Source organism: Melanerpes formicivorus, unplaced genomic scaffold (genome assembly GCF_026170545.1).
Source record: "Melanerpes formicivorus ecotype bairdi unplaced genomic scaffold, bMelFor1.0.p_v2 SCAF_2, whole genome shotgun sequence".
In the NCBI taxonomy this organism is placed as follows: Eukaryota; Metazoa; Chordata; class Aves; order Piciformes; family Picidae; genus Melanerpes; species Melanerpes formicivorus.
The window spans coordinates 46581707-46608258 of record NW_027142354.1 but is presented as its reverse complement, the minus strand read 5'-3'; the positions used below and the strand labels follow the sequence as shown (position 1 = coordinate 46608258).

The 26552-nt window shown below is 46.2% G+C and overlaps 1 protein-coding gene across 1 annotated transcript; it reads right to left on the bottom strand.

The window, feature by feature from the left end:
* Positions 1-1366: 1366 nt before the first annotated feature.
* Positions 1367-26390, bottom strand: GABRP (gamma-aminobutyric acid type A receptor subunit pi). The gene is made up of 11 exons (XM_068158766.1): positions 26341-26390; positions 20792-20852; positions 16066-16155; positions 13681-13793; positions 11496-11563; positions 9911-10128; positions 7906-7988; positions 5435-5572; positions 4107-4259; positions 3400-3593; positions 1367-2577 (listed from the first exon to the last, which is right to left on the bottom strand). The coding sequence occupies exons 3-11, from the start codon at positions 16119-16121 to the stop codon at positions 2263-2265; spliced, it is 1338 nt and encodes a 445-aa protein (XP_068014867.1). The 5' UTR covers positions 16122-16155; positions 20792-20852; positions 26341-26390; the 3' UTR covers positions 1367-2262.
* Between the last annotated feature and the right edge of the window lie 162 nt (positions 26391-26552).

Sequence of the window (26552 nt, the reverse complement as noted above, 5' to 3'; positions counted from 1 at the left end):
GGAGCCAGTCATGTGCAAGGTGTAGTGAAGTGGTGAGATCCATCAGTGACAGAGAGAATTATATGTAGGAGCAAATAAAACTAGAGCCCATACTTTCTAGATTTTAAGAGTTTCCAAAGTTTCCCCTGTCCAAGCCAACAACTATCTTAAGAATATTCTCCTCACAGAGCTGAGAAAACCCCTCCTTGCCCTACTATCTTCTGCCCCTCACTTCCTTCCTAAAGGTACCAAAATCAGCAATAAATGAGACTAGACAGAGTGGAGGCTTTTCAAGACAACACAATGTTCACTAGGTTGGGCCGATAAAAAACATTTTGCTGCAGAGAGGTTTAACTTAGAACAAGTCCTGAGCAACTTCAGAGCAGCAAAATTGTAAGGAGAGGTGCACCTAATGAAAGCGAGCCCTGTGAGTGGCAGGCTGCTGCGGTGCACAGAGAAACTCCTTTTGCTGACACTCATGTTTGGTCAACACATTAGGGTGGTTCAGTTGTGTTTTAAAGAAAGAAATTGACACAGAATGAAGGCAATGATTTTTTTAATAGAGGATCTCTCCAGGGGGTTGTGTTCATATCACTAACATGCACTTTATTACATTTTATGGAGTGGACTTTAAATGCCAGTATATACAAGGCAACATTTCATTATTGGAGTTGGTGTTTATTCACTTGCCATTGCCAGTCTGTTCCCTTTTGTCTTCTCGTGCTGCTCTTTGTAAAATCTATGATTTATGAATATGTGCTTTAGATCCTTCCCAATACAGCATGGTGTAGTGGTTCGATAAAAAGTTATTAAAGTAAAAACAAAGAAATCTATAGCTTCGCATGCTTTGCCCACCTTCTAGAGCAGTCCCCAGGAAGAGCCTTACACCAAGCAGATACTGTGTGCATGAGGCTGTAATATAAACTAGACGCTGAGAGGCCTCCCTCAGCCAGAGCTCCTGCTGAATGGCAGCCACTCTGGGCAATTAGTTTTGCCTACATAACTGCAAAATTACACCTTCAGAATCTCAGAGCTGCAAAGACCAAAAGTGGGGCAGGAGGTGGGCAACATGCCATAAAATGTTGATTTTAAAATCAGGAAATAAAGACTTCCAGTAGCCTTAAGTACATGGTACTAAATGGCATTTTATTCTCAAACCTGAATTTGTGCGTGTCACATTTCATGTCTTTTTAAAACAAAGCTCTCACTCCTGCTTATTGCAAGAGAAACAAAGCTGACTGGCACTCTCCAGAGCCCACCTGGAATATGAATTTCTGCAGAAACCTGATCTTGTTTCAGCCTAAAACAGAGAGTGAAGGCTGATCTGGATCATTGTACCCCAGCCCATGCATGGGCTTCTCACCCAGCAGCACTGCTGACTGGCTGCAGCTGCAAAGCCATACAAAAGAGGGGATGGCAAATTTGCCACTCTTGCATATGACTGGCAAGAAATCAGAGCAGTAAAAGCTGAAGGAGGCACTCTCCAGGGGGCAGAATAATCTGTGAGGAAGTAATGGAAGGTGGTAGAATCTGTCAACTGCGGCTTTGACTGGGGAAGTGTAGAGATGGGTCACAGAACAGTTTTGCTGCCTGTATTCCTGTTCTCAAATCTCAGAAAAACGGCAACTCTACAAATAAAGGGTCCTCCATCTTCCCATGGGTCTGACAGGCATTAGAAGTGACCCCACAGCTGATGTGCCAATGCCAGCAGTACTGCAATTCCCAGTCTGGCCCCACATCAGGCCCAGGACAGGGTGGCATGTGGCAGCCATTGCTTTGTGCAGGCATGCTGCTGCCTTCAGGATCCCCTGCTTCAAAAGAGCTATTGAGACAGCAATCACAATTCCTGTCTTCCTGTTATCTCTAGCAAACAAAGAATAACAGCTACAATCCTGCTTCCTCTTGCAGGTGTAAACTAGAAGGTTCCAACCTGCTTCAGACTACCCAGATCATTTTGCTGCCAGTAGTGTTCTGTGGCCTGCCACATGCAGTCCTACACACTCATCTCCAGCCAGGCAAGAGGGTGGGTGCTGGAATGAAAAGCAGGAACAAGCACAGGAGCCCAGCACAGCCACTCAGCTGAACAAGCTGTTGTCCAGAGTCAATGCTGCTAACGCTGAGGCACCAAGGCTTTGCATCGTGCACTCCTCACACACACTTCTTCATGCCTCAGGACACACAACAGAGCAGTTTGCCCACATTGGATTCACTGAGGTTAGATACCGACGCCCACTGCAAGATTCCTCTCCTGCTGACGTGGGAGAAGGAAGCAACTCATTTCTACTAGAAATATAGATAATAAGCCCAATAAAATACATTGACCAGCATGAAAAACAAAGGGAAAAGAAGTTTGGAGTAGTGGTCTACATTGCTGGGATTCTGAATTGTGAAATAACCAATAAGCCTGTGGATTTTGTTTCTCAAGACACATTTGATTTTCTCACGAGTTTTCATGGTCAGGTCGCTGCAGTTAATGTTATCGCTGGAGATCTCAATGCTTGAGAAGCTGACTTTCCGTTTATAGCTGGAGAGGGAGCTGTTGAGGATGTTGGCTATGCTGACTTCTTCCATTTCCTTAGTGAGGTCATTTGCAGGCCCCTAGGAAACACGAGTGTACAGTTAGTTTTAGGGTTTGTCTTCTGCAGAGGAAGAGTGCTTTAAGGAGACTGTGAGGATAAAGATCAAAGAGCAGGGCTTCACATGTGTCCACGCCAGTATTCAGACATGCCTTTCAGCTGCTGCCTGCCTTTGTTTTAAGAATCACAAAGCTGCCCACTTCCACCACTGTGTTTCTAGAGGTGTTTTGAGATCTTCAAGCAAGTCTCATTCTATGTCACTGAGTACCTCAACATCCAAGACATCCGTCTCTTCATGTCTACACTGTAACTTAACGGCTGCATAACTCAGCACTGATGTAAGAAACCTCTTTTCTCTCTAGAGAAGGACACTGCGTGACCACTGGACTACAGTCACACTTAATTTCTCACACTGAAATGGAACATTCTTTTCCCCAGCACCTACAGAACACTGCAAGACTGATGGCTGGTACTGTAGGGGCCAGCTTTCCTCTGGCAGAGGAAATGGCCTTCCAGATGGGTGTCTCAGTCAGAGTTACTCCATCAAAGAGCAAGGAGGTGTGTTAAGCTACTCTTTGGCTGCATTTTGGAAGGAACAGAGGTGCTTCACGCTCCCACAGGAGCTCAGCTCAGGGCTACAGACCCAATTCTAGCGGTCAGCCAAAGGGCTTTCCTGGATGTGGTCCTGTGACTCTAATGTGACTGTCAGCTAAAGCTGCTCTGTATAAGTCTGTGTTAGGGACACAGCAGTCTAGTGCAGTTCATATATTTGTGGTATACAAATGGAGGACTCATTATTGTTGAACCAAGAGAACTAGGCTTATTAAGATAAAAAAGGCTTTACCTCCTGAGGTGTCTTAGCTGTACAATTTTGTGATGAGCTGTAGTGAGCCACTGCGTATTCCACAAGGGCACCAAAGATGAAGCTGAAGCAGATGCCAAGGTAAACATCAATGGCCTTGATGAAACAGTTGGTTTTTGAAAGTGAACTTCGTGAGCCGATCATCAGAGTTGTCATGGAAAGCACTGTTGTTACTCCTTGGAAAGCAGAAAAGGAAAGACCACCTCTTGTGGACATTCTGAGGGAGGCTTGGCTTCTGCACATGTTATCACTCTGTTGCTAGCCAGACAGAGCATATCACTTACCAAATCCAGATCACCAGACGCAATGTTTTTGTAGCCCTAGCTATTAGCTTCACACAAGCTCTCCCTGCCTTTGACAACTTGGCTCCAATAGGCACTTGGCTTTTATTTTTCTTACTTTCAGTTAAAAAAAATAAAAATAAATCCCTCACCCACCCCCACCCCCAAGCACAGCACAAATAATATGTGCTCTGTCCTCCTCTCTGATGTGAATCCACTGGCAGCCTTAGCCATACACAGCTCTGTGGGTGGACAGCAGTAACAGCTGCAGGGTACTCTCCATGCTTCGTGCTGCTAGCCCAGGTCTGCCACAGGTTAAAGCAGAACCTGAGCAGACCTTTTGTCACTGAGCAGAGAGCTCAAGAAAACTACTAACAGCCCTCTTCTCTTTCCTGGGCAATAACTGACCAATGCAGGTTCTTGCGGGCACTGAATCCAATGTGATCCAAAAAGAAACCCAGGACAACATGACGAGCAGAGTGGAGGGTACGTAGGTCTCCAAAATGAAATAAAGGACATTTCTTCTCAGCTCAAACTGCAGGATCAGTCGTGGGTAACTGCCTGTTCATGGAAGGAAGAAACACAGTGAACATGAGATTCCAAGGACATTTGAACTTAAACTGGAACAGCCCAACACTAGCCCTTCAGCTGATATCCATCCTGGGAGAGGTGTTACTTACACAGCCTTGACATCTTGCCCTGGAGGTCATGCTTACCTAAGATGTCCTAGGCAAGAAGGCACACGTGCACACAGCATTGCTGGGCAAAAGGCATCTAAAAGAATGTGTGGTTTGCAAAAGGGCTCCTGCACTTAACCCACAGTAGAAATGCTTTATAGCAGTATCTTAGAGCAGAGGAGGGCTGATGCTCTCTCATACTCAGCACAGCACATTACTCCCCTCTCTGCAGGGGCGCTGCCAAGTTCACCCTTACCTGATGGCTGAGAAATAAACAGATTATTCTCCCTATTTCAGCAGGCCCTGGCTCATATCCCAAAGCATCCCAATATTCAGCATTGCAGGGAGTTAGCCCCTCTGTATTAATTAAGGACTGGTGATCTTTGATAGCTGTTTCTTTTGGGGCTCAAAAAAAATGCAGCCAGTTTGTAAAAATCAATTTGTTGTAGCACTGCCATAAGGGCTGGGGGGCTGGACTGCAAGTGCTTGCAGGAGAGATTTCTGCTGGGCAAACAATAGTTCCCTTTGAAATGTAGAAACAAACCCCACGTTGTCCCAGGGCTGTGTACACTACAGCAAACAACAAAACATTGTTATTTTTAAAACCTGGTCATTCTAAGGAAGTGTTGCCCCTTTCATAGTGTTGGTGACTGCAGAGAAGAGTCTGTACTTGGATAATGAAAACGACATTGAATTCTGATGTACAAGGACACTGAATTCTGATGATCTTATTCCATCGTGATGGAATTGTAATTTACAAACAAAAGCATATTTTAAAGGGTAATTTACTCCCAGTTACTGTAAATGTGGCTCTCCATAGTATTTATAGTTTGCATCAAGTGAAAATAGTGTATCAAAAGCCTCATCTCTCGGTAGATTTCTGTCTTACACAAGTTGCCGCTAACTGGATTTCACCAGCTTTCTGTCCATTTCTGTCCAAGATTTGCTGAAGACTTGCTGCTTCAGGCTTGAGTGAAGAGATCCTGGCCCACAAAAGGGAAGGAAGGTGGGAGAGGAAATACTCAAGAGCTTTTCTTGCTTCTCCCTTTCACTATTTACCTGTTTCTTGCTGTGACTTCGAGACCAGGGTATAGTAACGCTCCACTGCGTACTGTGAGAGCCGCAGCTTTTCTATGCCGTGGACAGAGTCGTTTCCTCTCAGCCACGTGAAGGTGACATCGTTTTCATCATACCCCCCTGAGAAGAACATACAAATCTGTATTACTGTGGCGTAGCTGGTAAAACCTATTGCTCTGCCTTGTCTCCTGAGTGTGGGAACACAAACATGATTCAGGCATTGCGGGCTGGCCAAAAGCCCTCTGAACTGTGTCAGACTACAGGTGGACATTGGGTGCTCTTACCCTGCTGGACTTTGACTCTGCTGGTTCAACAGGGGCACTGCAACTGACACACAAGATGGAGGGCTGCTGAGAACCTGCTTCAAGCATTTACATGCAGTACTTTTAAATAACAAAACATTTGAAAAGATAATATAGTCCTGCCATCCAGAGTCTGATTATGTGCAGCAAGGTGAAAGGATGGCAGCAACCAACCCTCAAACATAATCTCTTCAGTCATGGGAGGGGAGCAGGAGAAACACAGTAGTTAAAAAAGAAAATACAGGGCCAATTGAGCCCAGACCAGGTAGCAGAAGCAGATTTCACTGAACTGTCTATTCAAGTGCTTGAAATATCAGAAAAGGTGTTTTCAGTTAGTCAAGAGCCTGGAGCTGAGAGCTATGTGGTTATCAACCAGGCTGTTCTTACTGGGTATGCACTGTCCAGAAAACTTGCCCATAAAAGCAACTTTTTCTACAAATCCTTCCTCCTGTCCCCAAAGGCTGAGGTCAAATAAGCACATCCAGCATTTAGGCAACACTGAATTCCTGCCTCAAACTGGTGGGACAGATGAGATCAACAATTCAAGCAGTTATCAGTAAACTCCACATATGCCAGCTGAGTAACTGCTTCCAGAAATGTAAATGATGGCAGAACATGACCACAAGTTGGACCAAGGGATACCTCAATCTGCAGGATGAAGCTTGTACTGAGTCACCAGCCTGCCATTCACTTCAACCACATCACTTAATTTACAAAACAGCCCCATCAATCTCACTAATTTGATCTTTTATTAAGTGCCCTTCTTTGTGAAAATGAGTAGGGATGCTTTGATTCGGGTAATAGCCTGTTTGTCCTGGTAGGAGGAATAAGATGCAGTTGCAGCTCTATGTTTATCTAATTGTGTTTTTCTTATTAGACACAAATTACCAGAGCTTGAGTGTGATGAACTCCTAAATTAGGTGTCCAGGGTACAAATCCCTGTGTAGAGGCCTAAGCATGTGGCTTTGCAAAGTTTCTAAGCAGTTTTATAAATGGTGGTTACTGGAGAAGATTTTATAATGAATGATAGATTGCTGTTAATTTATCTGGCATATATTGAAGTAGCATTTTTTCTGGGCACTTATCCTAATGAAATCTCCAGTGGGCAATGTGCCTGTAATTTCATTGGAATTATACAGCAACTGAGCATGATGTAGGACCCAATCACTTCTACAACTGGCCCAAACAAGCTGCGCTTTAGCAGAAGAGGCCAATCATTATTATTTCAGGAGCTATTCTTTGTAATAAAGTTAACCATGGTGAGCTAATATGATTTTAATGTGAAAATAATATGTGCTTCCCAAGGTGCTTCCTGCTGCAACCCCAGAAGTTAAAACCTGGTCTTTCCAGCACTGATATTTCAGATGTTACTTTCTGTGACATGAAGTGGGAGATGGTTGCTTGATTCTTGTGGAACTTCAGAGCTACAGAACAGCACTGCTGCTCTTGCTAAGCTCCTGGCTAAGAGCCCTGTAGTGTCCCAAATTTTCCTTCAGTCTTTCCTAGACAGCTTTGCCATGGATGAGCTTTTAATATAATTGAGAACAGAACTTCCTGACTAATCCTTTTCTTGAGACTCCCAAAGCTGAGACTCCTCTTTTTGTCAAGGGTCTCACCATCTGCATCACTGTAACAGACAGCACTCATGGAGAGGCATATACCACAAAGATGGGGGTGCTCTTAGTCTCAGTCCATGAGTTGAAGAGGCATGCTCAAACCAAGAACTACCCTTGACAATGTTGTGTTACAGTGGAAGTTTGTGAGGTGCAGTTTGTTGTAGATACCTCAAAATGTGGCAAGTTGTTCCTCCATCACATGTACTTAACTCAGTAGTTAGTTTTGAAGCATCTATGCAAAACAGAATTAATTTTGAAAACCAGCTGTTCTAACTTCATCTTTTCTGTGCAAAATTGAACTATCTATATTTTGATTATCACTCTTGTATATACATTGCATGGTGGCAGGAATCCTCTAAACTGTGGACACCACAACAAGCTTTTGTTTTCTTTTGAACATTAGCATTAGTAGCAGAACAAAAATCTACTCCAGAAGGCCCCTGTGATAAATCCAAATACTCAAGATGCAGATTTACATCTAAAGAAACAAATTTAAAGAAAAATTATGATTTTTTTCCTAGAATGTTCTACTTACAACTTTCAAGCTGCAGCCTGCATGTTTGTGTGTCCATGGGGTATTTTGACAGGTCCATGTTACAGGCGACAGTGGTAGTAATTCTGTAGGAAAAGAATCATAGAATGGCTTAGGTTGGAAGGCATCTTAGAGATCATATACTCCAACCCTCACGTCATGGGCAGGGACACCTCTTCACTAGAATTAGTAATTCAAAGCCTCATCCAATCTGGCCTTGACCATCTCCAGGGAGGGGGCATTCACAACCTTCCTGGGCAACCCATTACAGTCTGAACCTAATTTCCCTCACCTTAAAACCATTCCCCTTGTCCTGTCACTAGACGCTCTTATGAAAAGTCACTCTCCAGCCTTCCTGTAGGATCCCTTCAGGTACTGGAAGGCAGCTCTAAGGTTCCCCCAGAGTGATCTCTTCTCTAGGCTGAACAACCCCAGCTCCCTCAGCCTATCCTCATAGCAGAGGTGCTCCAGTCCTTGGAATATCATTATGGCCCTTCTCTGGACTCACTTCAGCAGCTCTGTGTCCTTCTTATGATGGGGACACTAGAACTGGACACAGTGTTTGTGGTGGGGTCTCACCAGAGTACAGTAAGGGGCAGAATCCCCTCTCTTGCCCTGCTGGCCATGCTCCTTTTTTAATTTCTGGAATGGGAAGCTGCTTGTGCAGCAGGATAAACCAAACCAAACCAGGTTGGAAGAGACCTTCAAGATCATCGTGTCCAACCCATCAACCAATCCAACCCACCCAAACAGCTAACCCATGGCACCAAGCACCCCGTCAAGTCTCCTTCTGAACACCTTCAATGACGGCGACTCCACCACCTCCCCGGGCAACCCATTCCATAGCGCAATCACTCTTTCTGTATAGAACTTCTTCCTAACATCCAACCTGAACCTCCCCTGGCGCAGCCTGAGACTGTGTCCTCTTGTTCTAGTACTGGGTGCCTGGGAGAAGAGACCATCATCAGCCTGTCTACAACCTCCCTTCAGGTAGTTGTAGAGAGTGATAAGGTCACCCCTGAGTCTCCTCTTCTCCAGGCTAAGCAGCCCCAGCTCCCTCAGCCTCTCCTCATAGGGCTTGTGTTCATGCTTCCCTTCTGGGCTGTAAAGGCACACTGCCAGCTCCTGGGGAGCATCTCCTCTATCAGCACCCCAAAGCCTTAAGTTTTAGTAAATGTTTGCAACGAAATATCTGTGTTCCAAAGCAAAGTAGAACACAAAGGCTGTGCTTTGACATGTGGATAATTCTGACCTGTGACATAAATGGACTGATAAACTGCAGAGAGCCCTCCTTAGCAAGGCAAGTTCTCTGTAGCCACCTTGATGAAAGTGTAACTGAAGCAGGAATTTGGCTTTGCTGTGGTAGGAGATTTGGGGTGGATTCCTCTGCTTTCCAGTGCTACAGTTTGCACATTCTAAGAAGTCACCACTTGTCACCCAAGGCACACTAATTGACTGCACACACAGTCTGTGTTGATCTGCTGTGGAGAGTAAATGAGTTCTGCTGTGCAGTTCGGGCAGCTGGAACAGTTTCTGCAAGCCAAGAAGAGCTAAAACAGGTGGTGTGAACTGCTAACATGATTACAGCATCCATTTCTGCAGCACAGCTACAAGCAGACTCTTTACTAAAAAGCAGAAATTGTGGCTACATGGCACTGGATAAGCAAAGAATTACCCACTTTCTGTTAAAATCTTACTGTTGTGATGTCCTCTCTCCATTCCTTTCCTGCCTCCATCTGACTCAACTTGCCTTGGGTGACATCTAACTTCACGATCTTTCTGAGCCGGGACTGTGCTCAGGATACAGCATGTGCTATGCTGGGGAATCCTGATCACTGACTGGTATTTCCAGGTGGCCAGGACAGGGCGTAATGGATCATAGAAGTGTGGCCACAATTGGCTCGTTGACCACAGTCTCATTCCCTGTGAGAGCTGGCATCTGCTCCTGTCCAGCCCAGTTCTGGAAACCTATTCTGAACATCATCTGCAAAGTCAGAGGCTGACTTACCTTAGCGCATACAGGATAGTGCCATTGGAGAACAATCTTATGAGGCGGTTGCCCACGGTGACATCGTGCAGGAAGGACCGTTTTGACTCCACGATGTATGTGTCTGGTACCCAGAGCAGTTCCACCAGGCGAGCATCTAGTGTGAAGCTCTTGTTGCCGTGAAAGACCAGCCGGGGGTCTGTCCAGCGCTGCCGCAAGTATATAGTGGCTGTGTAATCCTGGGGAGGAGGGGAAACCTCTGAGCATGAAGGCCCAGAGCACCTGCACAGCATCACTGAGGCTGTGCCACCTGCAGCAAGAGGCAGGACATGCATTTCTTCAACCTGTCAACGCTTCAGATGCATTCAATAAATCTGATAAAACGACAGTGAAAAATCTGTTTACTGTATTACATCCCTCACACTCTGAGGGGTGCTGTTTGAGGAGCAAAGGTTATTCATTCATTCACAGAATGGGCAGGGACACCTTCCACTAGACCAGGTTACTCAAGGCCTCACCCACCCTGGCCTGGAACACCTCCAGGGAGGGACATCCACAACCTCCCCAGGCAGCGTGTTCCAGTGTCACACCATCCTTGCTGTAAAGAATTTCTTTCCAGTCTAAGTCTGCCCTCCTCAAGCTTTAATCCATTCTCTTTCATCCTATCACTACAAGCCCTTGTAAAAAGTCCCTCCCCAGCTTTCTTGTAGCCCACCTTCAGGTACTGGAAGCCTACTCTAAGTTCTCTCTGGAGCCTTCTCCTCTCCAAGATGAACAACCCCAGCTCTCTGTTTGTCTCCACAGGGGAGGTGCTCCACCCTCAGTACTTTTTACTTTCTTCAATGAACAATTATTGTAATATGTATGTGAATAACTGAACTTAATTTATTGGAGAGGAGAGGAAAAAGAAAGTCAGTGGTTTCTTGAACATGAAATCAAGTGTTGAGATTGTTCCTGACTGAACTTCTTTTGCTTTCTGTTGCCTGTTTGCCTGCTGTTTGGACTGAAGCTATTTGCTGAATTTACCAAAGTTGCCTGCAGCTTTGGTCAACCTGAAACAGGAATTTTCAGTAATCAATATCTGAAACCCAGTTGTTGCCAGATGTGGAAGGAACCAGACTCATCAGTGGTGGGAAGACGTTCTTTGGTTTTTTGAGAATGGTTTTGTGTTTGTTTCTTGGTTTGGTTTTATTTTTTTTTTTACCTCAGGGCAACCAGTCCTTAAAGTCTCAGATGGTCACAGCTCAAAACCTCCTTGACAAAAAACAAGAAACCCTGTCTGTGGCACCCCTGCCCTGCACTGAGGAAAGCTAAAGGAGAGGAAGTGCCACACAGGACTGATTGCTTCTGTTTCCAAGAGGCCTGATTTCCAGGAGGTGCTGAGTTTTTGACTAGTAAAGCCTTTGGAGCCATCTGTGTACTTACAAGCCCACATTACTACAGCATCTATATAGTCTGCAGTCATAAGCAAGCCCTGTTCTCCTCACACCTTTGAAAGTGGTCAAAAGGCACAGAAAAGCAAAGCAGCTTGTTTGCGCTGAACCCACAGGAAGGTGCAAGTCTCAGGCAGATGCTGCTCTTCTTTCTTACCAAGGCTTTCACTCACCATGTCACTCTCAGATATACTGGAGATGCTGGCGATGTCCAGGCTCATCGCAATTTGAACAGGCTCTCCTGTGCGGGGAGAGGAGAAAGGAAAAATGAAAGGCACTAGAATCAAACTCCTCAGGGTGCTGTACAGTCTGGACACTGCTTACAGAATCCCATGCTGCTTCTAACACTGCAGAAGCCCAAGGGGTTAGACACAGACTCAGAGCATTGGACTCACAAATGACACTGTGATCCAAAATAAAGTTGTCACAATTAGGGAACTGGAGTTAGGTATTTGGTGATGGTAGCAGAGAACAGATACCCACCAGCACTAGCTGCAAGGATGAGCAGTTCAGGTAAGCAGAATTTCAGTGGCAATAACCAAAGTGCAGGTAGTCAGGGCCAGTGTGCCCCTCAACACCTGCACAGTGGCAGGAGGGGGTAAACCTGTACAGAATGTGCCCCCCCCAGCTCTTCCAGGACCCCTCACAAGCAGGTAGTGATCAGCATCTCTGCTTCTCAGAGAGCAAACACTAAAGCAGAGAATTCAAAGAGTCCTGATTCCATGCGCTGGCTTAACAACCAGAAGCACAACAGCCCTTGTCTGCTTTTAGTCATTACATTACTGCTATATTTATAAGCAAGTTTTCAGCACTCAAGTCTTGACCGTCTCCCCTTTTCAAATACTAACTTCTGAAATCTACCACCAGAGGGCAGCTCCTTCCCAGGAAATGTCAGAGCTCAGCAGGTGCTGCATCGCAAGCTGGCTCCAAAGAGGGTCTGCACTGCTACACCAGCAGAGAAACAAACCGTCCCTTGGCCTCTGCTGGTTTGTCTAATACCCAGTATGAATCCGGGGCTCTGAATAGGGTACAGCCCTCTCTGCCTAGGTGACAACACACGCAATGCCTTCCCTCCTGGGAAATGCTGAAACAACTTCATCTAATCACATTTAGGAAAGTCCAGGGGACATAATTTCTATATCTCCTCCCAGGTGGTGGGTTTGGTTTTTTTTGTTGTTTGCTTGTTTGTTTTTTAACTGTTCCAAAATTGATTTAACTTGCAAGAGGTGTATATATCTTTTTTTAAAAGTAGCTGTCATTCACATCCTCTGTCAGGGTTTTAGATATTCAGATACTTGAGCTCACTCAAAGTAATGACCAGAGGCTAGATCTGTGAGGACTGAGGGCTTCTGGAGGAGGCCAAAACAGAGTCTTGATCAATTTTGTTTAATATCTATGGCTCTAGTAGGCATAGGCAGGTGTAGATGCACCTTTGTGAGGTAATTCAGAAGCATCTGTTCACTGATGTGAGCGAATCTAGGGGAGCTTTACTGTTCCTGCATGAGATCAGACATTCTAGGCATAATAAGCTGGTAAATTCTGAATTGTTCCAGAAATTTATCACTATGGTCAGAAAAAGGAAGAGGCTCAAAGCTGCCAGGAGCAAATGGTCAGTCTGCAGGAGCTACAGTAGGAAACATTGACATCCTGGTGAAAGCTGATGGGGAATTTTGATGTTAAGCATAGTTTCATTAATGGGGTCTGGCAACCCCCCAAAATTAATAACAAGAAGTTTTGTCATGGCTGTTTTTAAAGCTTCCATTGATAATTTTCAGGTGTTGAATAGCATTCTGAGAAACTCCCCATGAATTCTTACAGCACTCACCTGGAAGGACCCCCAAATTGGTCAATAGCTTCAGGGAGGTTGCTAAATACCTGACTGTCCTTCAGGTGTTTCATGAGGGTTTAAGCAGATTTACTTTGTGTCTGAGTGTGAAGTGAAAGCAGATGTCAAAGGTCAGTATTCCTGGCAAGGAGAGTGTTTTTCTTCCTCTACAGCTGTCATCTACTAAATAGATATACATGAACAAAAACAAAGCAGTAAATCACAAGGGACAGACTCTGAACAAAGCAGAATTTAGTTACTCCGTCAGGTCTTTCATAAAGATACTGAGGTTTATAAATCCCCTATTCTTAACCCCACAGATGGACATGTCCTCCTGCCTCATATATGCACACACAATCTATTCAAGACAAGAGTGGAACGCACAGGAAGGACAGCAGGCTTGGCTACTAGCTCATTTAAGAGAAACACAACCTTGTAAACTGAGGCATCCTGAAGAAAGCTGAAAACACACTCTCCCCTCCACACGAGCCTTACAGACTCTTCAAACAGTCAAACTCACAGAGCCAACATACCACCAAAGTAGGGCCGGAGATATTTGTTGTATCCCATGGTGAGGTTCTCAAATCCAGGGAGGGATGTTGTGGCACCACTGCGGGAGCTGGATACATGACCCAGGGAGTACCTTCTGGGGATGCAAACAGGTACTGTTAGGTGTGGCCAGCTATGCTGGGCACATCTGGTGTGCAGCCACATCCAGCTGGTGGCCAGTCAGTAGCGGAGTCCCCCAGGGATCAGTGCTGGGCCCCATCCTCTTTAACATCTTTATTGATGATCTGGATGAGGGCATTGAGTCCATCATCAGTAAATTTGCTGATGACACCAAACTGGGGGCAGGAGTTGATCTGCTGGAGGGTAGAGAGGCTCTGCAGAGAGACCTCGACAGGCTGGACAGATAGGCAGAGTCCAACGGCATGAGATTTAACACATCCAAGTGCCGGGTTCTGCACATTGGCCACAACAACCCCATGCAGTGCTACAGGCTGGGGTCAGAGTGGCTGGAGAGAGGCCAGGCAGAGAGGGACCTGGGGGTGCTGGTTGATGGTAGGCTGAACATGAGCCTGCAGTGCACCCAGGCAGCCAGGAGGGCCAATGGCATCCTGGCCTGCATTAAGAACAGTGTGGCCAGCAGGAGCAGGGAGGTCATTCTGCCCCTGTACACTGCACTGGTTAGGCCACACCTCGAGGCCTGTGTCCAGTTCTGGACCCCTCAGTTTAGGAAGGATGTTGACTTGCTGGAACGAGTCCAGAGAAGGGCAACGAAGTTGGTGAGGGGCTTGGAACACAAGCCCTATGAGGAGAGGCTGAGGGAGCTGGGGCTGCTTAGCCTGGAGAAGAGGAGACTCAGAGGTGACCTTATCACTCTCTACAACTACCTGAAGGGAGGTTGTAGACAGGCAGAGGTTGGTCTCTTCTCCCAGGCAGCCAGTACCAGAACAAGAGGACACAGTCTCAGGCTGCCCAGGGGAGGTTCAGGCTGGAGGTCAGGAGGAAGTTTTACACACAGAGAGAGTGATTGCCCATTGGAATGGACTGCCCAGGGAGGTGGTGGAGTTGCCATCACTGGAGGTGTTCAGGAGGAGACTTGACAGGGTGCTTGGTTGCATGGGTTAGTTGATTAGGTGGTGTTGGATGATAGGTTGGACGCGATGATCTTGAAGGTCTCTTCCAACCTGGTTTATTCTATTTATTCTATTCTGTTTATTTATTCTGTGTTTCCAGCTTGTGCTCAAACAAGAAAACAAACTGAAATAATGAGCTCAGTTTTCTTGTCATGGCTGAATAGCTGGCACTTCAAAATGGTGGAAAAATAGCAAACTACTTCACCTGATAGCTATAGGTGTGCACACATGGTAGCTTAAGGACATTCTTAGGATGTTGCAGACAAATCAAGCAAGATCTAGACATCCCATATCACCCCCTTCCCACTCCTTCTTGTACAGTCTATATAAGGAACAGACATTTTACTTTCCTCCTGCTTCTGACAAATCTTACTGACCGACAGCTCCTCCTCTCTCATCACTGGTCTCTGACAGCAGCTTTCATCCTCCTGTATTAGTGTCAGGCAGTGTCCCTACTGCTACTGCAAGGAGTAAAACCTCTGAGTAGACCGGGAAGTGAGCACTTCAGAGACACCACCTTGTGGGCTGAACCAGCCTGAGCCGCTGTACTACAGAGGGGTCAGCTCTGAAATACAATGTCAGAATCAATGCCTTGTGGATGGACAGTAAAGCTGGTAACTGGCATTATGAGCCTGTCACACAGACAGCTGGAGAGACAAAGCTTTGCACTGCAGAAAGGGAAGTTTGTGCTGCAGAGTCCCTCTGTGGTCATGTACTCACTTGATGAAAATGTAAATGAAACAACTGTTAAGAGTTCATCAAGGCTCAGTGCAGGGCTGAAGGAGGTGGGAGGCAGTTCCTCTGCCTCTCCACAGAGCAAGAAACTTGGCAAAGCTCTGATAATATTTTTTTTCCCCATGTGCTCCCTTTAAAACTAGATTAATAGTTCTTGGGGTTCTTCTGCAGGTTTTAGACCTAGAAGGACTTTGTAGCAGAACAGAACCAGTTTGTGCACAGCATAAACATAAACCATTCAAAAAAAGCAGGACTTGTGTTTGCAGGACTGGTGATAACCCAGCTGGGACCCCCATGGGAGGCATTTCCAGTAAAAACTGCACTGTTGTGGCCTTCAACAGGAAAAAAGGGTTGCACTGGTAATGTACATACTGTGCTCTGGGGACTGATGGAGGTTGCTGTCTTCTGTCCCTCATCAATTCCTACACCTGGCTTTCTTTGGATGGCTGGACCACTGGAAGGATAATTTCCTTTTGACCCACATTATCTATATGAAACACAATTCAGACATTCCCTGTAAACCAAAGCAAACACTCTGCTTACCTTTGTGTGGGAAAGAAAAGACACAGACTGAAGTAGTAAAAATATCTGCAGAACATCTCTGGAGATTATTTCTGTACTTGCTCTGCCTGCCTGTGAAGCACAAAAGAAAGGCAAAGTTCAGTGGTTTAAGAAAAACTATTTTAAGGGAAAGCAATAGGGGAAAGAAAAAAAATCCTGTGCAGTCAGAACCCCACTCTGTGATGTTTAACACTCCCAGCATATAGTGGCTCCTGCCCTTTTTTTCTGGGTTGTGTCATTTTTCAGCACTGTGCTATCTTAACACTTCCACATAAAATACACTAGTGACAACTCAGGTCCTGAAGTCCTTGACAAGATTGTAGCTGCCACTTTGTTTTATAAGCTTTTCTTCTTTCAGCATGGGATGGTAATTAGCTGCTGCTGAGAATGCCACCATGAGAAGGGATTTATTAAACAGAAAATGTTTAGGTAGATCCTAGAGGCAGTCAGACTGAAGACAAGGGAGATTCTGCCTGCATCTTCAGCATCTTTTAGTCCAGGGCTCCACTAACCAGCTGCACACAAGTGTTTCAGTTCTGTGCTCCATTAGCTTGTACCTGGGGTAAACCCATGCTATTAACAGTGATGGTGCCAAGTCACTCAGCATGCAGTACAGGATGAAATCATTCTACTTTAAATGAGTTTCGTTGACTTTTCTGGGAGTGGAACCAAATCTTGGCATCTGGCCCAAAGCTCCCATGGGCTTCTGCTGGCTTTGGAGCAGGTGCCATGATAGGCAGCTCTTACCTGTGCCTGCTCTACATTTTTCTCCCTGCCTGAAAGGCTGCACCAGCTGCACAGCTTTCCCTGAGCATACGACTGGCACTCTGCCACACAGCCCGTGTGTGCTGCCACAGGAGCTGCTGCAGGATGGGTGGTGAGTGTGGCACTACTAAGAGAAAGTTGTTACTCAGCCATCATTAGTCTGAGATGAACACAGTTCTGCTCTACCTGCTCCACTGCGCTCTTTGAAGTGTGTCATAGATTTCCTGCAGCTACCAGCAACGCAACCTTCTTCTTGTATGGAGTCTTCCTCTCGATTATACTGTTACAAATTGGGAATAACTGTGCAAATCTTTAGTCCCTGTGCCTTGGCACCAGTAAGAGCAAGATCCTAGCCTCAGATTTGGTGCCTTTCTCACCATGCATGGCATTTAGGGACTCAACTTCAAACCTGGCCATTCCACAGTGACCCAAATGTCAGGAATTGTCTGCTTGGATTAGCACAACCCAAAGGATGTTCTGCCTTCTCAGTGAGTTGTACAGCTCTGGTGCTGTGCAATGGGACAGCAGGGCTCCAGGCAAGTAAAATGTGTTTGCCCATACAGAGCCAGTAAACCAACCTGAACACTGAAGCACCACGAATGCAGGGCATCCCACTAGAGAAATGTGCTCTAATATCTGTCCACCCTCTGGATCCCTAACAAGGCTTTGCAGTTCTAACCCATCCTCTGAAAGTGGTGTTCAGTTGTTTCCAGGTGTCACTGAGTACTCCTTACTATAGTGTGAGAGAATCATTCATCTCCTCACAGCAGTGTTAGACCACAGTTTTGATGGGCTTAGTCCAGGTAGTTTAAAGAAGAACTTCTAGAAAGAAAGGACAATTTCACAAATTAGAATTTAGTTAAAGCATGAGAATTCACAAGCTTCAGCTGAAGAGCCCCTCAGAAACATCCTCCACAACCCTGTTTTGCATGGGGGCTGTTGGGGGGGGCTGTTGGCATTCTGGTGCCTCAGAGAAAGTTTCTAAACAGTTTTATTCTACCTGATCCTAGTTACCAAGAGCTTATTCTGAAAACAGGAAAGGCAGATTCCATTTATTTTGATAATTGACTAATAGATGAAGACCTTTTATGCAGTAGAAGTGTTTTTTGGCACTCTGTTTTGTCTTCAGTTAAAGTGAAATGAGCACTGCAGTATGTGCTACTGCTGCCTAGTGAGGACAGCTGAAACAAATCAGCTTGGATCCATTGATAGCTGCTGCTGCTGCCACAGACCCGAGTGAACTTCAGAGTCTCCATTTCTCTGACTCTGCTATTTCTTTGCAAGACAAGGAAAATCTTGTTTTTGTTTTTCAGAGGATGGCCATAAAGATAATAAATATATCAAAGACTGCAGGATACTGAGAAGGGGATCTTCAAGAGCTAGACATGAGACATAACAAAGAACTTACGGGCAAGAAAAAGGTGCCCAGTGCCCAGAGCTGCATATAACCAAAGCATTTATTTATCATTCAGTGTAACAATGCAATTGCAATTCTGCTTCTGTAGTGCAGGAACTTTTATCAGAGGTTACCATTTTCATTATTCTAACAGGAAAAACAAAACAAAATGATGCAAAACCCCAAAACAACACCACCACCACCAAACCAAAACCCCCAAACCAAACAAGGGCAAAACCACTTTAAACACTGTTTAATCTGGCCATTTTTCTCTGATTCTGTGACAGCACAGCACAGGCTGTACCAGAACAAGAGTATTAATGAAGGCAGTTCTAGTACAACTGGTGTAACCCACAGTGACATGCTCCTTCATCTCCACTGTGCTGAACTGGGAGGGAAGCTGGCCAGCACCTGCAGTCCTGCCTCACCTCCCAGCTATTGTCTTTGTCTCATTGCACAGAGCAGCAGGTAGCATATTCTCTGATTTTCTGCTGGCTGATGACATCCCAGTGCCAGGCAATGCCAGGAGCATTTAGCAGAATCTAAAAAGCCACCCTTTAAACCTTGTTCAGACCAGTTGACTAAGCTTCAGGTAATAATTCACCAGGTGATTTTACTGGACCCAAATTGCTCTGAGTGCAGACCAAGCAACACAGGCACATGTGCATCTCAGAATAAAACCTGCCTAGGGATAGGGAAGACAAAATAACTACTGAAATAAAACCAGATTGAGTTGAATTTGCCCATTTAGGTGCTGTCTCTATTTATTACACAAAGTTAGGATTTTCATAATGAACTCAAGCATAATTTGTCTGTTTCTCTCACACTGGCAGTGAAGCTCTGTGGGAAGCACCACAGACTGCTTGTGCTGCAGGCAGGAGTGGCTTACAAGCAGTCCAGGAGATAGCCTGTGTCCTACAGGCCTGGTCCTCATGCAAACCCCAGGACACTTGGGATAATCTCACACCTGGAACCTCAGTCCACCTGAATCAAACACCAGTAAGAACATCTGTGACAATTCTAGGCAACCATTTTCAGCAAGGTGTTTTTCATAAGTGCTTTGATTCCCAGGACAAGTTTTGATGGATGTTAGGACAAGGGGCAGTGGTTTAAAACTGGTGCAGGGTAGATTTAGGTTGGTCATTAGAAAGAAGTTCTTTGCAATGAGAATGGTAAAATACTGGAAAGGTTACCCAGGGATGTGGTTGAGGCCCTGTCTCTGGAGATATTCAAGATCAGGCTCAATATGGCCTTGTGCAGCTTGATCCAGTTGGAAGTGTCCCTACTGGGTGCAGGGGGCTTGGACAAGATGACCCTTGAGTGTCCCTTCCAACCCAATGCAATCTGTGAGTCTGTGATAGCACATGAAGACACTCATCTTAACCTTGGACATGGCAACAGTGGATTGTTTGGACCTGCCTTCTGCAGGAATGGTGCTGCACAGAGAAGGGTGGATGGAGTCAGAGATTCCCCTTTTGCTCCTTGTATTCAGTCCTGTGGAATAACTTTCCAGAACATAGCTACACCATCACCAGGAGTTTCCAGCTTCATGACTGCTTCTTGGCTACACCATTCTGTGCTGAGCTTTCTTTGGCTACTGATCTGAAGGCAACAGTTGCCAAACACAATTGAAAATGATAGATGCAAAAAACCATCATACAGCCTGGCATCAGACTTTGCTGCTTTTGCCAAAATGTCACTTCAAGGGCAACATATTTGTTTATCTAGAAGAGGTTTTGACTGATTTAAGGCAGATATAATTTGTCTGCCCTTTTCAAATGTTTCTTCTTTTCTCCCTGCCCAGTCTGAGCTGTGAGCAGTTGTCTGGATATGAAAGAAACTACTCTGGGGGTTTTGTAAGGAACGGTTCATGGCCACAACAGCTGCAGTGAAAGAGTCAGCAGTTCTGACCTCCCAGTTCCAGCAGCAGCAGGCATGGCTGAGGTGACTTGCTGAGGCTATGGCACCTGGTTGCTGGAGGCAGCCCTGGCTGTGTTTTGGTGCAGGGCTGACCCTCAGCCCCCACAACAGGTGACAGAGCAGCACCTGCGCTCATGAGGAGTGCCTGGCTGCGTGGGACAAATCAGCATCAGGCACGGACAGTCACTGAGCCTATTGCTGATTTCACATGCACCAGTACTGTGTGTGCTATGTACACTTAGAGAGACAGACTTTGTACCTGGTACTACTTGTAGCAGGAGGAAGGGACCCAGGCCTGTTAATTGACACCCCACAAACTGCAGGCCTGGTTCCCATCTCTGTTATTCCAATGACAGTCAGAAACAGCTTTGGAACACAAAAAGAGTTTACATAAAATTAGATCACATCCTTACATAAGGATGCTCAAAACCATGTCTGAGCATGCATTTATGTTTTCAAGATGCAGACTCTTGCCCTTCAAGATGCTGGTGGGAAGTTACAGCTTGTGCTCACATCTGCCCACCCACCAGCACCCAGGTCTGCCTCCAGGTTTCGGGCCTGAGTTCTTTCAAAGCATACTGAAAGTCTGAAGTTACATCAAAAAGAAAGTTTCTGAGATTTACTTACATGAAGTGAATTCCTCCTCCAAAATGCCAGCCTGGGCTTCTGTTTGGTCAATTCATAGAGTCTGTTTAAGCAAACACAATGTACAAAACATTTAGAGCAGAGTACAATTTTATGCAGAAGTGTGGTGTGCTGCAGGCAGCTCTTTCTCTCCTGCACTAGATAGCTTCTGCCTATCTCTAATCTTCACTTGCCTGCAATTGGCAGTCTCCAGTGGCTGCAGATCCGTGAGCTTACAGCTGTCTGCATGGTCATGTTGAGCAATGACTTCAGGTTTCATTCACCCAGCAGCCTGGCCCCTAACAGCAAGGAGGGATCCAGGGCTGAGGGCAGGTTTATCTTTCCTTCTCCAACAGGCAGGCAGGTCACAAGCACAGCAACGCTGCTTTCTATGATTTTGCTCTCTACTTGCAAGCCTTGTAATTGTAACCCTATATATATAGTCCCTCCCACCTCAGCAGTTCCGCTCCCTGAGTCTCCTTCATTGTGTGTGCAGGTATGTTACCTAATTATTCGTGTTCCTATCAGCTGAGATAAGCACACAGAAGATTAACTCCCTCACGGGGCACCATGTGGTGTCCCCCGAGGACCTTCTGACCTGTGGGTGTAACCAAGAGGATAATGACTGCGGGTACTTGTTACATTAACATTAAATAAAGCAAGGGTGGTTAATTGAGTATCTCTTCTGAGTGCTCGGCTCAGTTCTGGGTGTGCTGGAGGAGGAAATGGAAAACAGAAATTAATTATTATGGAAAGTCTCACGTGAGCAGAATCTGGAGAGAATGAATGAGTGTGTGTCATTTAAACTGGGTGGAATTAGAAGGGCACAAAAATAAAGGAATACATAGAGCCAATACTTATCAGATATTTTGCTTCTGATTATTCTAACATTATGGTCAATACACCAAAAGGCTCCAGCAGGCACATGGCCACAAAGTCCTTAGTGAGCACATGGAAATTGTTTCCAAGCTTCCAAGTGACAGGCAAATGTATGGTAAGATGTACTGGGTCATTTGGGATTGTTTTCCTTGTTCATCTTTGCTGGCTATGACAAAGGGAAGTAGTTTCCCCCATAGCCCTATACTGGCTCATCAGAGCAATTCTGTCTCTGAAGCGTGCTGTGCAGGCAGACCCCTAGGGCTGTTAAGCAACCCTGTGATTTAGTCGAATGATTGCTATGTGGCCTGGTCCACCCCTCCAGGAGGAACTTGTTCACCTTTCAGAGGAGGAAAGCAGTGATGGACAGAATCACTTTATTTTGTTGTTGTTCTCACTAAGCATCTGCCTCCTTCGAGCAGATGGATGCCATGGTGTGGCAGCCTCAACAGTGCCTTGCCGAGGATGGGAAAGAACCCAGCATGGCTGAAGGGAAGGGTAAGGATGAAGAAAGCTGCCAGCGACTCATTAATTGAAGGCTTGACAACACACTGACAAATGAGTGTGTAAGAAAGGAATATCAGGTGGGGCCCCAAGGAGCACAGTTCAGACATAATTCATCTTACACATCTATTAGTCTGAATTTCTGTAGGGCAGGGAAAGTCTCCTCACCACAGCAAGTTTTAGGGAAACAACAGCCACGTAATGTGGTGAAAGCCTTCACAGTCCTCATTTCTTCAACACATTTGTTTTACTTTTGCAGGCACAGCAGCTGTGCATCCTTCCACACCAACATTCATTTCTCCTCTGTAAGTCCTCAACACCCACAATAGTCTGTGCCTTGTGCCATGTAGCAAAGGAGATGTGTGCCAGTGTTCAGGGGGTCCTGGAAGCAGAGCTATGGCCCAACACTGAGCCCCCTCCAGATGCTCTTAATACTCAAGTTCCTGTATTTAATGCTTCCCACCAACTAGGTGCCTCTGTGGGTTCTAAGAAAACTTAAAGGCTAGTCTACCCAAAACACCAGACACGAGGTGGCAGCCTTTGAAGGCACCTCCATATCCTTTCAGGTTTGTCAGGTCTCACCAACAGTTTGGTGGCAGCTTTGCACTTCATGCTTACATTGTCCCCTTTCTCAGACCACTGCATTGCCATGGCTGGGTACCCTTAGCCTGGACTGGCAGGCTTTGAATGTACCCTGTCAGACTCTGCCTGGGCCCCAGCAATCCTGTCACCTCTTCCCTGAGGCAGCTTTACCTGAAGGTATTTAGTCTGTGTCTAGTCTGATGTTCCCATTCAGGACCACCTTTTGTAGAGCAATGCGGCATTTCACAGAGCAGGAAAAGCAGCCAGAATGTTTGGGCTTTATTTAGACTTCTCTGGTTTTTAAACAAATCACAGTGGAAATAGCATACATATTCCCCATTTCTAATAACAGAGACGTTCAGGTACTCAGAGGTCAAGTCATTTGTTTCTTAACTGTTATCAGTAACAATCTGCCAAGATGAGCCAGCCTCCTGCAGCACACGTGCCAACACCTCCTTGCTCAGACCAGTACTAATTTCATCTCCTCAGGACCTGCTGATCGCAGCCAGCCTCCCGCACACATACAGCCACCACAGGTTTTCCCACACTGCTCTCTGAGCTCGGGGCGGTGGGAGCAGCACCAACCCTGCAGATTTGCACTGCATTGTTTTTCCTCCTCAGGTCATCGGCACCCATTTACCCGGAGCCTGAGCCCCCTCCCAGCCGGAGTGGTTACACGGCCCTGTAGCAGGCGCTGCTCTGCTCACCACCGCCTCTTTTGAGACAATCCTTCCTATGAGTACTCGTCAATAACTGCAAACCTACTCCTGAAAGACACAGATCAATTGACAGAGTAGTATAACCCGTTAAAATATTAATGCCCTATCAGGGAGACAATTTCACTGTGCCCAGGGACTCTTCCATTATTAGAAATTATGCCCCAGCCTTAAATAAATTAACTCAATAAATGTCTTACCATGCATACAAATTCCTGCTTAGGGCTTGCAAATGAAATGATTTAGAGCTGTTCTCCAAGGAAAGATGAGGTGTTTAAACTTGCAAAAGAGGAAGGGCTACCATATTCATTAGTCTTTTGTTTTAAATGGACTTCTGTCTTGAACTGAAGGCACCCCTTTCTGAAGGCAGAGGGACATCTTTGGAAAATTAGCTTGTTAGGTTTTCTTATAAGGCGCTGCAGTTTTGGTTCCACAAGTACACAGATCTCTGCTCCACTCCAGAGGCAGCTCTGAGGCTGAGAACACACCAGCCTCAGGCTAGGGCAGCCCACCACCATCAACTCCACATCTCTGTGGATAGCAAGGGGCACGACAAGAGGCACGACAAGAGGCACAAGGAGGAGCAGGCTGGCATCCCTGGCTGGCAGCACTGCATTACTGCTTGCTTGTGTGGGTGCTGGCAGCCCGGACATGAGTGACATATTCTGAGAAAATTCATCTGGATCCACAAGGCTGGAGGGAGCCATTCTACCGTTACCCCCAGGTTGAATTTTGGCAAACTGGGGTTTTTTTATTGCTTCCTGCAACCATAACCATGTGCTGCCTGCACTAGGAGGGCACCCAAATTGCCAGTCAGAGGAAACTGAGGCAGAGCTGTGACCCTGGAGTTGACAACTCACTTTGCAAAGCCACACAACATAGTGCTGGCTGTGCTGAGGAGGAGCCATGAGCTGTGCTGGGGGAACAGAGTGCAGCAGTCTTCCACACCTGAAAACCTGCTTTTCTGCTGGAGCTAGTTGAGTAGGTCATTACTCATGCATGCTTAGATAACATGAGCAATTCTTTCTGTAACTTTCCTGTATTATGCCCTAAGTGCTGAGAAGAAATGCCAGGCCAGACCACTGTGCTACTATTCCCAGAAGCTTCAGCCAAGACATAAAGGCCGTGAGGCCACTGAGTCATTCAGTGAGAATCTTTCAGCCTGCACCCCCCCAGTTTCTACTCACATATGCCTAAAATAACCCACAGTTCATAGGGTGTCTGTTAATAAAGCCTCAGCCTCAGCAGGCGTTTGTAATTTCAGCCAAACATGAAGCCTGCACAAGCCCCTGTCAGAGAATTTGCCCTTTTCAAATCAATGAATGAACTGTGAAATGTGAAAGCCACACTGTCACCTGTAAGAAGAGCTGCAGATGCCCCTGGTGCCTTAGACAGACATTCCAACAAAAGCCACCCAAGTAGATGCTTATACACAGGGAATTTGACAAGAGGCTCAGGGAGATCACCTTGGCAATGGACTTCTCCCCTATGTCTCCTCTTTATGGCATTGCCTTTGCACTGCTACCTACTGCATTCCCAGCAGTGCAGCAATGAGCTCTGGGCTGGTGACACTCCTCACAGGAATGCCAGCCTACCTGCTGCAGCTTTTTGCTACAGCATCTCAATGCACTCCTTAGGACCCTTGAAAGCTCAGATAAATGTAACCCCATCTTACTCAAAGGAGAAATTGAGAGAAAATGGGGATGCAGACTGGGAGAGGGGGTACAGCCTGCTTGGGGGTGGGGGACATACCTTTAGTGAGGCCCCTCATCCCAAGACCGAGAGCTCACTGCTGTGCCTATGCCACAATGGGCCTTTGAGCACCGCTGCCAGCCACTGCTCCCAGGTCAGAGACATCCCATCTACCTCAGTTTTCCCAGAAACCACACACTCAGCAGCCACATGCAGCCACTGACTGCAGCTTCCCCCAGCATGAGGAGGTGCTGATCCCACTGTAACCCTCATCCATGAGCAACTCCTGCATCAACACCCAGCACAGGGCTAGAGTTCATTTAGGGCTGCTTAACTCTTAAGATAATGGGAAAGTGCATCTGTGCAGTAATATAAGTTTCAAAGCAATTTAGCAAAAAGCAGGGTTAAAGCAGTGACTTCCTAGCTGTGTGCAGCATTCTGGCTTCTCAGGAGTGTGGTAGGTGGGTGGCAACCACCTCCTTGGTGCTTCTGCCACTTCCCTCCCATTCCCGGCACCTGGGGCTTCCTGCTCTGTCTCCAGCTGCTGGCTGGGCTCTGCAATGATCCTGGCTAGGGCCAGCTGGTGCTTTGGGAGGTTATTCCTTAACAGGGTGATTTCTGTGCTAGCAGAAGGCTGAGGAAGGGAGGAACATGTCAATTCTGAGCTGGCACTGCAGCCCGCCTGCTGCTTCAGTTCTGCCTTCCAAAAGCCGAATTCATTGCTGGTCTAGAAAACACAGATAAATCAATCAGCTCATACCACATTTATTTTCTGTAGCTATGTGTTGGGCTCCTGGCAGCTTAAAACACCAGTGGATCCAAAAGAGCAGTGACACCCCTGCCACAAAGGGATATAAAAGTCAGGCTCTTGCCGGGCACTACCTGCAGAAAGAAGTGGCTGTCCCACATGCAGCAGGGCAGGATGATGGCACTGCCAGAGCAGTGGCCGGGAGACAAAAACCATCATACCAGCCATATTTCTGCCCCCTTTCAGCAGTTGAGGTGACTGTCAGTCGAGACCCATTGCATAACTCACTTTTCTAGCTTTTACAAAATAAAAGCCTGAAGGACAGGATGGAAACAGGAGGCTGAGAACAGAAGTGTCATCTTATACTGTGGAGTTACTTACAACTTAACAATGGTGTCTACAGAAACAAAACAAGTAAGCCACTTGGTCCTTACCAGTATGCTCTTCTTAGGGTGGAATGATAAAGCATCCACAAATCTCAAACCAGGCCCCACAGGCTGCCCAGGAACCACTTCTGGTCTGTGCCATTCTCATCCCTGGCTGTGCTCCCCAGTCCTGTCTGCAGTGCAGGTCAGCCGTGACCACCAGCAGAGGCCTTTTCCCAGGGAATGTGTAAATGCAGATCATGATCCCTTCTTCCCACTTC